At 54.8% G+C, this 15,323-nt stretch overlaps 1 protein-coding gene across 2 annotated transcripts; it reads left to right on the plus strand.

The window, feature by feature from the left end:
• The first annotated feature begins 11,282 nt into the window (after positions 1 to 11,282).
• On the plus strand, positions 11,283 to 13,310 carry Gbx2 (gastrulation brain homeobox 2). Of its 2 annotated transcripts, none has more exons than XM_027956205.2 (2): positions 11,283 to 11,805; positions 12,787 to 13,310. In XM_027956205.2, the coding sequence occupies exons 1-2, from the start codon at positions 11,283 to 11,285 to the stop codon at positions 13,308 to 13,310; spliced, it is 1,047 nt and encodes a 348-aa protein (XP_027812006.1). The 2 variants fall into 2 exon arrangements, with proteins under 2 accessions (XP_027812006.1, XP_027812007.1); XM_027956206.2 differs by having other exon boundaries at positions 11,283 to 11,854; positions 12,787 to 12,835.
• Positions 13,311 to 15,323: the final 2,013 nt, after the last annotated feature.

Raw genomic sequence — 15,323 nt, forward strand, 5'->3', positions numbered from 1 at the left:
TCCCGAGGCCGGCGGAGCCCGCGGCGCGGCCTGGGGAATGCGGGGGCCAGCCCAGCCTCCGCCAGCCGCGCTCACTGGGCGACTGGGGTTCAGGGCTGCTCCCCGCCAAGGCCCCGGCAGCGCTGGGCCTCCGGAGGGTGGCGGGCGGGGGCGTCGCAAGACAAAAGGATGGGAAGCTGTAAATTCAAAAGGGTGTTTTCGCAAGCCTCGCGCTGGGGTTTGAAAGGCGCTCCGAGGACGGCTGCAGAGCGATCCCAATCAGAAATGCGATTTGAAGTCCTAATGAACTTGATTGCGTGAACATTTATAATCCCCCATGGCCCTAAATGAAATCAGATACAATCAGAAGATACAGGGAAGGGAGTGTTTACGGCGACGCCGGGCAGCCGCGGGACGGGGAGACGCGGCCCGGTGTTGATGTCGAAATGATGGATAACGCGGGAATGGCAAATATACTATTTGTCTAATGGCTCGGCAATTAAATTCCCCTGTAAATGACCCATGCCTCATTTCATCCTAATCTATGGAATTTTGATTGAATTCGTCAGCTCTAATTGAAAAATACTGCACTTTAATGTCTGCATGGCAGTTTCGGGACGAGAGTGGTTTTAATGAGACAGTGCCCCCCTGACCCGGGAATATTTGAGACTTTTATTCGGAATTTAAAGCCAGAAGATTGCTCGACTGAGCCCTGTGATTTCTTCCCCTGTATCCACGTCCATCCATCTCCAGGCACGATTTAATAAACATACTTCAGGATAAATGCATCCCTGACCCACGCCTCAATGCGGCACCCCAGGGCGCACCCTCTCCGGGATAAGTGCCGGCCAGGGCGGGAGCGGCGCTTGGGGTTGCCCGGCCCCCTGTTGTCGGGGTCTGGGCAAGGTCGCGGACCCTGGCCTATGCCTGCCCGCGGCCAAACCTAGGCGCCCTACCTGGAAGAGGAGGCCCTGCTGTCTGCGACCCACGTACCCCGAAATGAGGCCAACCCCAATGCGCTTTATATGCAAATGGAGAGACTGAAGCCATCCCTGAGAAATTAGCTACTTGCTGAAGCATATTTACTAGATTGAAATGAGTTAAAAGGAAACATTTTAAGTCGTATAAACGAGATAATTGGCCCGCATTAAAACTGGGAATGTTTGCGCCTTTCAAGGGGGGGAAAAAAAAAAAAGCCCGTGGAGGAACCCGCGGTAAAAGAGCTCGTGGAAACAAAACCTGGGGTGCTTAGAGATCCTAGAACCAGGAGTGTATGGAATGGGTCCCCAGAGGGGCCTTGGCTGGAGTCCCTCCAGCAGGACCTTGATGGGCGGCCCTCTGACCTGGACTGTGCTGGCCCCGCTTCCTCTCCCAGAGGAGCCGATCCCCACCGCGGCCGGGAGGGGGCGCCCTTGAGCCAGTGTCTTGAGGAAGAGCGCGGAGGAGGGGAGGGAAGTGGGTGGGGTCAGCCCTGGGTCATTTGCGGGCAACTGGGTCCCGCCCAGCAGCTTCGCCCACCCCACTCCCATCCTCCCGCAGTGTTCAAAACTCCAGAGGTGGAAAGTGTGGCTCTGAGGACACCGAATGTGGAGGGATGCAGGAGGCCGAAGTGCACCGGGTGCCGCCCCCTACCCCAAAAAGGAATGAATGTATTTTATTTGTCTTAGCACATAAACGGAGTTTATGGTGGTTTTTTTTTTTTTTTAGGAAAATATCTAAAATGACGTAAAAGCCATCTCCCTGAGAAGGCCGTGCCTTGCGCCCTGGCAATGCAAGACTTGGTGAAGATAGCAGACAGAAAAGGGCGCTCCAAAGGCCAGGGATGGTCTCTGCGCCTCGGTCTCCGTTGGTGCTGTGGAGTGGCCGGCACCTGCCCAGGGGAGGTGTTTGGGGACCTCTGTCTTCCTGGGGGAGACGACATATATTACTAAATACCACACTACATCCTGCTCCGCTTGGTGGCCTGAGGCGTTTCTAAATGTTGGAGAGTCCTGTGCAGAGGCAGCCCACAGAGGACACTCTCACTCCAAGCGCACGGCTTTGGTCCAGGCTGGCTCGCGCGCGCGCACTGCAACTCCAGGGAGGTACTGGCTTGAGGGCTCGTAATGAGCTGCCCTCCCCAGCATTCGCACTGGGCCAGGCCCCTGGCCAGGGAGCACGGCACGACCTAGTTCAGTCTCCACGACAACCGTGATATATGCACTATACTAATGATTCCCCTTGTAGGGACGAAGTCAGGCGGCTGGTGAGAGAGAGCTGGGATTCCCACCCATTGCGTAGATGGAACAGCCGAGGCCGGGATGGGTTCAGCTGCGCACCGAGAATCTCCAGCCCCAGATGTCAAAGATTTCTTTTCTATCTGCCTCTAGGACCTGTTCAGGGCGAGTTAGACCCAGGAGAACCTTAAACGGATTTTAAAGGGAGTCAGATGGGTTTCCTACTAGCTGGTACAAAATCTGATAGTATTTCCTACACCTTGTGAATTATGAAGGTTTGTGATGGCTTAGACGTTTAAATTTTTTTAAAAATCTGGAAATCTTCCTTGACCAACCGTAGGCATGATCAAGATGGACGCCTCAGCACTCTGATCCCTGGAGAGGGCAGTTCGGCTGAATCTGGGGCTGTAACCACAGAACTCCAACAGGCTCTAGAGCAGATACCATTACTTACGTGATCCCTAGGGGGCGCTGTGCACACCCACGCTGCTTCTCAGGCTAAAGCTTAGAAATTGTGAAACCTTAAATAAAGCTGTTTCCTGCTATTCCCTCATTAATCCACCAAGATCTATGACACTTTTAATACATATATATTCTGTGTGTAAAATTTGGCTTGAGCAATAAATTATTCAGTTCACTCTATTCTAAAGGATAATTTTCCAAATAATTTCCAATATGCTGAATGAATTGAATTTGACAGTTTTTTCAGTTAAAATAAAATTGAACTATAAGAAGTCACTCATTTTTTTTGTATGGGGCTTGAACCCAGAGGCACTTTACCACTGAGCTGTATCCCCAGCCTTTTTTTTTTTTTTTTTAACGTTGCTGAGTCTGGCCTGGAACTTATGATCCTCCTGCCTCAGTCTTGGAGTTTCTGGGATTGCAGGCATACAAAACCATATCCAGCTAAGAAGTCTCTTGTCGCTTAATGTTTCTGAGGTTTTCTTATTTTGTTGTGTTTGTGGATCTGCAAGAGACTTGAGAATAGGGAAATCATAATAGCCAAGAAATAGAGCAGGAATAGTATAGTAACAGACTCCAAAACACTTATGTTCTCAAAAAGACAGGAGGGAGGCTGAGAGGAAGGGGGAAAGGAAGGAAGGGGGAAAGATCCTAAACTCAATGAATACACCAAATACGGCCACCTGAAAGCCAATCGCCCCATTGTCTGAGCCATCATGATCAAGTTCTGCTCCCTCCAGAACTTCATCTTGGTTATTGTCACATTCTTCGGGGAACAGAAGGTGTGTCTGGGTGGGTACAAGCTCCATTGTTTCTGGCTTTGGTTTATTTCTCAGAGAGACCAGTGTTTCTCAGATGCCCAGGAGAAAAAGGAGGACAGCCCAAGGCAGACAGCCAGGATGGGGCCCACCTACAAAGTCCTAGCCCCTGCCCTGCTGCAGCTCTGCCACTCGGCTGGGGCCTGGTGAGACCAAACATGACACCCAAGGGAGCCCCAGAAGCAGCCTCCCCTCTGCTGGTGCTAGTGGCTATGTCCCCTACATATTGTAATTTCCAGAGTGTGGCCTACCTCAGCGTGGGGGTGTAAGGAGCTTTGGGGAAAGGACATGGTCCACTCCCCCTGCAGGACATCCACAGTCACCATGCAGAAAACATAATAGAGAGCAAAACTTAGATAACGTCCATCATCATATGTGCATCATATGGAGAGAAAAAAATACTACTCCCTTGACACATGTACACACACATGTGCACACATGCATGCACGCATGGGTAACACGCCCCCTAGCAAAATGTATTCTATTTCCCACAAAACCTTGAAGTATCCATTAAGAATGTGTGAGGGGCAAACTTCTGTAGTTTTCTGGATTCTTGGGGCTGTGACTCAGAGAACTCCCCTCCCCTCTCCTCACCCCCAGGTTTCCTACTTGATCTTCATCCACACCAGCCAGTAATCACCAGCTGAACTTACTCTGGGGTCTTGGAGTCTTGGGTCTGTTCTAGCTTCCAGTTCTTTATTCCTAAAGTTTGGGAAGTATAGACTGCACCCATAAGGAAGATATAATTGTTCGCAGCAAATTAACGCAGATTGAGTCCTCTGTATTTTTCCAAAGGACAAACAGAGGAAACTCAAAAGTCTTCTCTGCTTCAAAGACCAAAGAGGTCACCAATCTTAATGGTTTCTGCCAAACCATTAAGGTGAAGGGGCTGCATATTTAAGGAAGCTGAGATAGCAGGAACATTTAGATCTCAGATGAGGATCCTCTCGCCAGTATGCTCAACCCCAGCTTCTCAGGCCATGGCAGGGAATAAGGACAGAGAATGTGTCTGATGTAACTATGAAGACATTTTAGACTGTCCCAGCCTATGCCTCATTTCTCAAGCCTCACCACAGGGCACTGCCTCATCCCCTGTTGAGATGGTGACTATGCCCACCCTTGAAGCCCTGGCCAGGTGAGAGTCTGCAGGGGCCTGGGGTGCATCCTGGGGCTAACCTTCATTCACTGCTCTGGCACATTGGTTCTACTTCTCCGTGGCTTTCAAGCCCCCCCAACACTCTACCTGGCCTCTCCTCCACAGCCTGCCACCTCTGTGGTTCCAGAGTAAGCACTCTTCTTTCCCTGTCCCCTAACTTGGGCGCTCTGTTTAAGTGAGGTGTTCCTGTAAAGGGGCTGTCATCTATCACTCCCTGGCTTTCCTGGTGATTAGTAAGTGGACCTCCCTGTTAGCTCATACTCCTCTCTTGCTCTCTTCTTGGAAAAGTCCCTCACTCAGGGTGGTCACTCTGGAGAGCTGTCTCTGATAGTCTCAGCTGTCCCTGGGGCAACCTCCCTTGGATTAGGTTGGTCAGTTATAGACACGCTTGTCCTTAGTTTTCCACATGAGCCTATTTTGTGAGTCAACTTTGTGTGTGTCCTTGGGAATTCTTCTTGAGGGCATTTGTTAGGCATGACGGAGACCCTTCCTATTTTCCCTTCCCATTTGACCAACTTCTCTCCTTCCCATTCACACCTGATGCACGGCCCCTGTCTTTGACTTATTTTCTGGGTTGCATTTTGTCATGGGAGGAGGCCAACAACCAAGTGAATAGGGACCTCACTTTGCAGGCATTTCTCTAGGAAGGAGACAGAGTTCCTTTTAACAGCAATTACTGCTTCTTGTTAAAAAGTTAAAAAGTCCCAACTGGTGCCCCTGATGCGCAGGGCTACTGATCCAAACATCCTCTTGCCCGCTCCAAGGGTTAAAAGGATGCACTCCTGGAAAACTGCGTCCTCTTTAAAAGACAACGCCCCTGCAGGGGGTCGAGGCCCTCTGGGGCAGCAGCTGGGCTCTGGTTTGGGAGGGTGGGGGGGCTAGGGAGGGACGGTTCTGGGAGGTGTCAGCCGCCTGGAGAGATGCTCTCTGGACCACGACGGGCCTCACCCTAGACACTGGCGAGAGGTGGAAGCTCCATGGGCTCGCAGCTGGGCTCTGGCCCTCCCTCGCTGGGTCCAGCCCGGGTCCATCACGACGTGCCCGCCGCCTCCTGGAATAAGGCAGGAAGGATGCGGTGCCGGAACAGCAGCGGACTGGAGTTCTCCAGGAGAGCTGCCGCGCTGTGGTCCCCAGGGCGCCTAGCCGGGGCCAGAGCACCCTCTCACCCCTCGGTGCCCTCTGCGCGCCTCCCAGGCCGCGGTTCACGCGGCCCCAGGATTAGCATCTCTGTGAAGTCCCGCACACAATGCCTGCCATGCGGGAGATGAGAGCGGGGAGCCGGGTGGCGGGGGCACGTTTGAAGTCCCCTAAGGTGGGGCCGCGGGAATTCGAGGGAGCAGATGGTAGGAGATAAACCAGGTGAGAAGCTCCCGGCGGCCCGCGCCTCCCTCCCCAGAGCCCGAATCTGGGGTTCCCAGACGACGTGGCCTCCCAGGTCCGGAGCCAGCTGCACGGAAGTGAACGCCAACCCTGCGACACCTCTGACCTTTAGCCAGCGCCCTAACTGCCCCTCTTCCCCCCCCTCAGGCCTCACCCCAGGGAAGCGCAGCCTTAGGCCTCCGCCTGGCTCTCCCTTCTTTCCCGCTGGAGCCCGCGGGTGGGCGAACTGCGCCTGGACCCTCTCCCTTGGCCCTCGGGGTGCTCCTGGGGAGACGCGCCCCGAGCGAGCGTCAGCTCCGAGATTCCAGGACGAAGGGTTGGGTGATCTGTTGAGGCGGGTTTCACCAACTCCCAGCCCCAACTATTAGGACTGCTCCGAAGAATTGGAACCCCAAACTGTGCCCTCGAACGCCTCGGCCATGGCTCTGGCAGCCCAGCCCAGCGTGGGGTGTGCCCCGGCTCCGGGAGCCCGCAGCTTGCGCCTGTGCGCGGTCGGGCGGCGGCTCCGAGTGGGCAACTCGCACAGCCGCGCGCGTCTCCGGACCAGCTCCCACCGGGGCTCACCCCGCGGGCCACCTGGGTGTGCCTCTGCCTGTCCCTCCGCGCTGGGGGAGCAGCGCAGGTGTGAAGGGTCACATTCCTCGGTCTTCAGGCAGGCGGAGAACATTTTCCGACTCCCCGGAGAAAAACTCTGAAGAAAAAAAAAAAAAAGCGCCCTCCCCTTCACGTTTCTGGTTTGCAGTTGTTTTGTTTCTGCTACTTTGAGGGTGGGGACAAAAAGCAAAGTTTCTACATAAGAATGTCAAGGCACACACAGTCCCGCAAAGTGTTTCTTCTTCAGGGCGCTTTAGAAAAACCCCCTGTCCCGCTTTCTGCATGGTCAAGGAGCAGAATAAAGAAACCAAAGACTTTTATTTTATACACCACTTGATCTTTGCTTGGGAAACTCTATTAATTGAATGGGCTTGCCTTTTTTGCCAGTCCCCTTTATCATTATTTATGGGCTTTAAATTGTTTAAAGTTCCCTTGACGTTCAATTTACAAGTTTGGGGACTTTTTTTGTTCCGCCTTTTGTCCTGGAGAAAGACATCGTGTTGGAAGTGCTTTGAAAAGCCAAACATGAGAGGTTGGCAATGAAAGGGAAGCGGGCGAGATCCCTTTTAATTCCGTCCTGTTGGTGAATGGCTCTTTTACATAATTGCAGGAGCTATTTCAAAGCCAGCCAAGGGCTGACTTCACTTAGAACCACATGGAGTCTATTTTGGGCTTTCAGATTTAAAAAAAAAAAAAAAAGCTGAATAAAATAGTTTAAAAAGATGAGGCTTCAATGCTTTCTGCTACTTGCAAATTGGTGTGTCTGATGGGGAATTTTACACAAGCACCCCTTTGTAAGTGCGTCTTGGGCTTGGAGGCACTATTCTGGGTTAGCTGGGTGTGAATCCCAATTGCCCTTCCATAAATAAAACCCATCCCAAGTTATTTCCCAACTATTGCCAGGAGCAAGAGCTGGGGCAATGACCGAATGATCAGGCCACTCAAAATCCCTATAAATAAAAACAACCCGGTTGCCTGAGAAACTAGCCTATGTCCTGGGTCTGTGCGGCTGGCGAGGAGAGCAGCCGGAGAGGCCCGCAGGTTTCCACGCGTCCGCAGAGACCCGGGTGCCCAAACTGCCGCTGGAAGCGCTGCTCCTCCTCCTGCCTGGGCTGGACAGGCCAAAGGGAGTTTGCTGCATGAATATTCATTTACTTGTGCGTTTTATATTTTACACTCAGCCTTCATACACCTGCATGCAAACGCTGACTGGGGCAGCCGCGAACCAGGAAGCCAACCTAATCACCATCATTTCTACTGAACGTCTAAGCAGCATTTTCAGTGGTTTAATATGACCCTGATATTAGCTTGACACCAGCGGAGTAAAGTGCCCTGGGTCTGGGCTATCTTCATCTGCGATGGAGATTTCAGGGAGAAAAAGTTCCCAGAACTTAACTGGAGTCGAGAACCCTGCTCTCTCTCCGGGCGCGTCCAGCCTTTTTCTTAATTGAAGGGGGGCGGGGCTCTCCTAGCAAACTTGCGAAGATCTCTGCTGGGTGGTTTTCCCGCGCAGCCTGGGCCGAGCTCTGTCGCGCAGGACTCTGCAGTTTGAGGTAGTTACAAGCTAAGTAGGTAGGAATCCGAAGGAGGGACAAGCCGTGTACCTGTCGCTCCCAGCCCATAAATCTCTCCCAGGAACAGAGGTCTCTAAAGGCTTTTGTTACCCACAGTCCCCACACTCTGAATGTTTTGCAGGTACCTGAGGTGCCTCGAATGAATCTAGTTAATCACGCCGAGACACAAGGATTCTTTTATGACAGGGACAATCGTTTTCTAAGCAGTTAAGCATTAGATGAGAAAATATTACTGCCTTGCACTAGAGAATAGCATACTAGTAAATAAAATTCATATTGATGAGAATTATCTGAACTCACTAATAAAAGATTAGTATCATAACCCCTGCAGTCAATACTTTTCATGGCAATTTATAGATGCAAATAATATGCCATCAAATTACTTCAAGCATAGCTATAATTTAACGGACCTAAATCTTCTTGCTGAACTTTAAATGTGGAATCATCACCAAAATAATCAGAGGAATACCTGTCCCTCTGGGAGTAATCAGGTAATGGAAGCCCCTGGAACAATATCTTAGCCCCAAATAGCAAAGTGGCTGGCAAAGCTGCCTAGGTCAGATGCCTAACAGCTTACACAGATACAGCAGTGGCCGGAGGAGTAGGAGAAGGGACCCCGCTGTAGCAAGTAAATCAAGGAAACGTTTATTCTTAGTATTCGAAAACAAGGTAATGGCACTCGAGACTGTGACTGTAACTATCTCATAATGAGAGGGAGTATTCATTATTCTCATGAAGAAATCAGCCTTTTGCCCTGGGCTGCGATCTTTTTTCTTTTTCTTCTTTTGTGGAAATGGAGAATGAGGGAGAGAGCTCAGAGACCCCACGACACCTCCTTCCCCGTGGACCCCGATGGGAATTAATTTCCCCTCACGCTGCCTAGGCCACCACGGGTCTGGCCGTGAAGTGAGGGGAGGCAACACAGGCAGCGTCCTAATGAATTCCTTTCAAGCCGCCTGCTGCCGGAGCCATCTATTACTGCGGCCTGGAGTGGAGAAACGCGCTCGAGACGTCTTTGTCCGGGTGACGGTGAGGAGGGGAGAGGAGGATAGGAGGAGGGCGGCTGGCAGCCCCGCCAGCGAGTTTTCTCAGCACCCCAGGGAGCCGAGGACGCACCCTCCGGTCTTACCTCCTGGGCCTGACGGGTGGGCAGAGGCTCTCTGGCCAGACTCCTGGCTGAGGAAATGGTCTGGGATTAAGACGTCCCGGGGGTGGGGGGGCTTGGGGTTACAGCGAGAGAAAGAGCAAGAACGAGAAAGAAGAGCTTCAAAGAATCGGGTCGATAAATTCATAAAGATCGATTTATCTTTATCTCCCAATTAAATGTGCTTGTAAGTGATACATAACACACGTCCAACACCGGCCAACTCCCCACCACTAGCTCCTCGGCGTGAGCTGGTTTTTAATGACCGATGTAACAATGCCCTCCTCTCCTCCCTGGCCGGGTGCTGTCGGCAATTCGGGTAGGACGTCTAGACCCAGGAAGTTGAAACCGAGGCCCTGGAGATGCGTGGAAGCCCTGCGCGCGCGGTACTGCGTTTTGCACGGTCTGCCCCTGCCACGAAATGATTCCTTTCTAAAAGGGAATACGAGAGCTGAAAAGTTTGTTTTAACATAAAGGAGGAGATAAGAACATCCCATGTCCTCCCTACCCCCTCAATACCCAAATTCCAGTGTCTTTACCATTGTCGAAACGGGGGAAATATCTTGAGGGAATCAGCTTCATCCTGCAGTCGAAGGGGAATCGCGTGCCCTCGAGTCCATTCGCTGGAAACCGGGCGGCGGCGCCAGGGTGAGCGCTCCCTCCGTTCCCAACGTGCTTAATTAGCGCCTATTTACAAAACGCAGCTTTTATTTGAGCAAACATCATAAAGCTTTCATCAGGATAATCTCACGTTATACAATCCGGGGGCATAGCAACTCCCCCTTCCTCCCTCCCCGAGGATGGAGCAGATAAAGGACTCGCTTTATTATCATAATTATCGTGGTTGTTATTTTGGTGCGCGCTGGCAAAGTGGGTAAATAGGTGCGATGATTAAGAATGTCATGAAAAATGAGAAGGGATCGTTCACGGGAGGACCCAGCTCCGAATAGGGGACCAGCAGCCTCCCCTCCCCGCAGGAGTGTAGGGACGCAGCTAGCAACTCGGCAGGTTCCCAGCAGCAAGCAGGGCTGACAGTTCCTGGCCCGCGCGCCCTGGGGGTGGATCTGCAGGGGTAAGACCCTCCCCCTAAATCCAAGAACCTTGTCCGAACCCCAGGTTCAGCCGGAGCACCAGAGACAAGGTGAGCCTCAGGCTTGTTCCATTGCAAATATAAGAGGAAATAAAACGCTCCCGGCCCATCCATGGCGGATGAGAGCAAGGAAGGCGCCTTTTGAAGCGGCCTTAACACGGCTGCAGGGCCCTAGGGTGTGAGTCTGGGTACCAACGGCCCCTCTCAAGTTTGCTCTGCGCGGTCCCGGCGCTAGGGATCCTGCTCTCTGGCTCAAGCGCTCCGACGGTGGCGCCCGCAGCTAGCTCTCCGCCAGCCAGGAAGGAGGGGCGGAGTCTGATTCGCCCCGCCCACGCCCTGCTCAGCCAATGGGGGGCGGCGCCTGGCCCCACGTGAGGCGGGATCTGCTGGGCAGCAGGCAAAATGTGAATGAGAAAGAGGAGCGCGATTTAAAGGTGCTGGCGGCGCCCGCCAGAGACAAGTGCGCCGGCTTCCCGCGCTCCCCAGCGGCCCGCGGGAGGCGACGAACTGCGGGAAGGACAAACGGACGCACCGACGGCTGCTAGTTGGGCAAAGAGCCGCAGACGTGAAGCTCTCGGACTCCAACCGACTCGCAGCGGGCAGCGGCTGGGCAGCGGCTCCAAAGAGCCCGCAGGGCCGGAGCGCCCTCTCCAAACCCCGGCGCACAGCCTCACCCCACGCACCTCCCGCGCCCGCGCCCGCCGGTCATGCAGTGGACCCAGGACTGAGTGGCCGCGGAGTCTGCTCTCCGGGTCCCGCTTGGCGCCTTCCCGGCGCTCCGGGTAGTGCTCGCGTCTTTTGGTGGGCTTCCCGGCAGCGGCGCGGCGCGGGGACTTTTCGTCTCTCCCTGGCCTCTCCCCAGCGCGTCTATGAGCGCAGCGTTCCCGCCGTCGCTGATGATGATGCAGCGCCCGCTGGGGAGTAGCACCGCCTTCAGCATAGACTCGCTGATCGGCAGCCCGCCGCAGCCCAGCCCCGGCCATTTCGTCTACACCGGCTACCCCATGTTCATGCCCTACCGGCCGGTGGTGCTGCCGCCGCCGCCGCCACCGCCGCCAGCGCTGCCCCAGGCCGCGCTGCAGCCCGCGTTGCCGCCCGCTCACCCTCACCACCAGATCCCCAGCCTGCCCACTGGCTTCTGCTCCAGCCTGGCGCAGGGCATGGCGCTCACCTCTACGCTCATGGCCACGCTGCCAGGTGGCTTCTCCGCGTCGCCCCAGCATCAGGAGGCGGCGGCCGCCCGCAAGTTCGCGCCTCAGCCTCTGCCGGGCGGCGGCAACTTCGACAAGGCGGAGGCGCTGCAAGCCGACACCGAGGACGGCAAAGGCTTCCTCTCCAAGGAGGGCTCGCTGCTCGCCTTCTCCGCTGCCGAGGCGGTGCAGGCATCTCTCGGTGAGTGTGAGGCGCGCGCAGCCGGAACGTGGGGACGCGAGGACAGGGGGCGGGCCAGCTCCAGCCCCCCGGGGAACCTGGGGGCTACACCGTGCCCCCGCCCGACCCCGGCTGCCGCGTAAGGCCACGCAAAAACTCAACAAGCAGGATCTCTGGGGAAGGGGCATTTAGCGCTCTCCCCCACCCCCAGCCAGCTGCTGCTTGGGGCTGCATATTGGTCTGCGAATTTAGCCCAATCTACTCCAACTCCACGAGGACCTGGGGTCCCGGGTAGATTGAAGCCTTAAGGAGATGCCGGTGGGCAGTGCGTCTCATCTGTGCATTTGCCCAGGGGCGCTCAGACTTATTAAACCCTTTCACTGGGCTGCTGCTTGCCTCGGAGACCCGAATTCTTGGGAGTCGTGTGTGTGTGTGTGTGTGTGTGTGTGTGTGTGTTGAGCTGTCTGGTGGGAACTTCTCCTAAGGCTATGAAACATCCCTCTGACAAACATTACCATTGGTCTCAAAAAAGACAAGGTCTGGCTTTGCTCGAGCCTCCACCCTAGCTCCAGCTGCGATGAAATTGAGATTCACTAGATTTTCACTGTGCTGGGGGTGGAGGCAGGATGGATGTGAACCACCCCCCCAAGTCCTCATCCATCCCTGATCCCCCCCCGGACAAAGGGGACCCTCTCTTGGGCCTCATGCGCCCTGCTACTCTCCTTAAGCTGACCGAGGCTGGCAGTGTGTGCAGGAGACTGGGAGCCCCTTGAGTGATGGTTCTGGGCAAAGGGCCGTCGCCTATGCTGTCTCCTCCTCTCCTTTGAGCTTTCTCACGCTCCCCCCTCCTTCTCTACTCCTCAAAGGCCAGGAAATCACAATGTGTTAATGTCATAGAAAGACAATCCGCAAAGGGGTGGGGGATGCCCAAGTGACGGTGGGAAGGGGAAAGGAAGGCCAGTGTGCGAAATGTAATAAAACGCCGTTTGGTTTTGCTTTCAGTCGGGGCTGTCCGAGGGCAAGGGAAAGACGAGTCAAAGGTGGAAGATGACCCGAAGGGCAAGGAAGAGAGCTTCTCGCTGGAGAGCGATGTGGACTACAGCTCGGATGACAATCTGACTGGCCAGGCCGCTCACAAGGAGGAAGACCCAGGCCACGCACTGGAGGAGACCCCGCCAAGCGGCAGTGCGGCAGGCAGCACCACGTCCACGGGCAAGAACCGGCGGCGGCGGACTGCCTTCACCAGCGAGCAGCTGCTGGAGCTGGAGAAGGAGTTTCACTGCAAAAAGTACCTCTCCCTGACGGAGCGTTCGCAGATCGCCCACGCCCTCAAACTCAGCGAGGTGCAGGTGAAAATCTGGTTCCAGAACCGCAGAGCCAAGTGGAAACGGGTGAAGGCGGGCAATGCTAACTCCAAGACGGGGGAGCCCTCCAGGAACCCCAAGATTGTCGTCCCCATCCCTGTCCATGTCAGCAGATTCGCTATTAGAAGTCAGCATCAGCAGCTGGAGCAGGCCCGACCCTGAGGGCCCAGCCACCGCTGGCAGCCTTGGAGAAGACCCAGCACCCGAGGGAACCCATGGTGGACTCCACTGTGTGTGTGAAGCGAAACTCAAAATCTTCCCAGACGTGGACATCCCAAGCAAATCGAGAATATATCCATTAAACAGGCTTAAAAGACTGCTTTTGAAGGGGCTACAGCCACACCTGAAGATACACTAAATATTTATTATACTATCCTACTTTGTACATAGATATCTATATAGACTGGATCTCAGCTGCAGTATTTTGAAAGTTATAGGACCAAATTACCTAGTAATATTCTCCACTCACATTCCAGAAGAAACCAAACCCTCTGCTGTAACCTGCCGTGCTTAGCAGCCATCTTTCCATACTTTTCCAAAGGTAAACATGAAACACAAGAACAAACACTGGGGCTTAAACTTATTTTTGTTTCTATTCTGGCTTTTTGAGTTGACCGCAAAGCAGAGAGTGTTGGGCAGCCTGGAATTTGCTTTGCTTTCCTTTGCTTTGCTTTGCCTGGCTTTCTTTCTTGGGGTTGCTTATCCTATCTGAGCCATGTCTGAAGCGCGTCTCCGTTGTGTTTAATTTATTTCAATGTAGTTTATTTTCTTATAAGTTATGACATTTAAACAATCTCAGTCTTGTGAATAATAAAAAGGAACAAGGAAAAAAATCAATCCTTGGGCCTCATAAATGTGTCCAGAATTTGTTCCAAGGGCTCTCTGCAAGGGTGTGGCCGAGCAACTGGTCTGGGGCCCTTACTGGATAAACTCCCAGGTCCAGCTGTCCTAAGGCCTGTGGGCATGATTCATGCAGCACCGTACCAGGTCTTGAAATGGAGGGCAAGAGCTCCAATAGGATTATGAATTTCAGAAAACCCAATTCCACCTTAGATATTTAGCATGTCCTCTTCTGCCCAGCCTAATCAATACCTAGGGAGCCAGAGGCGAGGGTGCCTAGAAGAGGGAACGCGAGTGTGGGTGATGGTGGATTTGCACAAACTGCGGGTGCTCTAAATCGACTACAGCCAGGGGAAGAAACACGTTTCCTTAAACATCCTGGTCCCGAAAAGCAGCGGTGCTTGCTCGCCAGCAGCGCCGAAGGTCCATAAATCAGTCTTCGGGCGTTATCTTCCGACAGGAGCAGGAACCCAGCAAGCCAAGCCGCTTCCCGGCAGCGCTCGGCTCGGAGGCGGAGGCGGGCGGTGAGCTCGGGCGGGCCGGGAACCTCCCCCTCCGGGCGGGGTCGGAGGGGCGGGCCCGGACCACCGCCCCACCCCGCGGCGCGGGGCAGTCAGTACTACAGCAGGGGAGAGGAGAGGAGCGCGGAGAGTTGGGGACCGTCCGCCAGGGCCTGAGGGCCGGGCGCCTACCCGCCTGGGTGGGGCGGCCAGCAGGGCGCGGGCGGGGCGTGCCCGCCCCCGAGCCCACTGCTCCCCGCCCCGAGCCCCGCCAGCCCCCCGGTCCCCTTTCACACCCGAGACTCTTCGCGGAACCAGCGCCACCAGGCCCTCGAGAGGCTGGGATGGCAGGCCCCGGGTGTCCCGGAAACGTGGAGAGCGCGCGTGAGTGTGGTCGTGATGCCAGAGCTCTTCCCGCCACCAAACCACCGGCCCACAGCAAGAGAAGCCGGTGGCTTCGCCAGCTCAGCCTCCCAAATGAAGGGAAGGGAGCCCGGGGAGCTGGCTGCAGAGCCGCGGCGCCGCACTTGCTCCTTCTCGGCCCAAGACACAGCGACAAGGGTCAATACGAATATTGACTTAATTTATATGGCTCACAACCCGTCACCGGTCGGGGGACCGAGGCCGCCGCCCGAACTTCAGGCGCCGAGTGAAAGCCTGGAGCGACGGAGTCACGGTTTCCCGCCGCGTTCCGAACACTTCCGGTGGCGGAAAATGGCCCGGGCTTGGTTTTGAGCACAGTAAATCCGAGCGGCCGGTCCTCCGAGGGCCTCAGCCGGCTGAGGCGTGGAGAACTGCGGCAGCTCCCGCCTAAGGGAAGAGGGACAGCGCCGGC

The sequence above is a fragment of the Marmota flaviventris genome, chromosome 11 (assembly GCF_047511675.1).
Source record: "Marmota flaviventris isolate mMarFla1 chromosome 11, mMarFla1.hap1, whole genome shotgun sequence".
Lineage (NCBI taxonomy): Eukaryota > Metazoa > Chordata > Mammalia > Rodentia > Sciuridae > Marmota > Marmota flaviventris.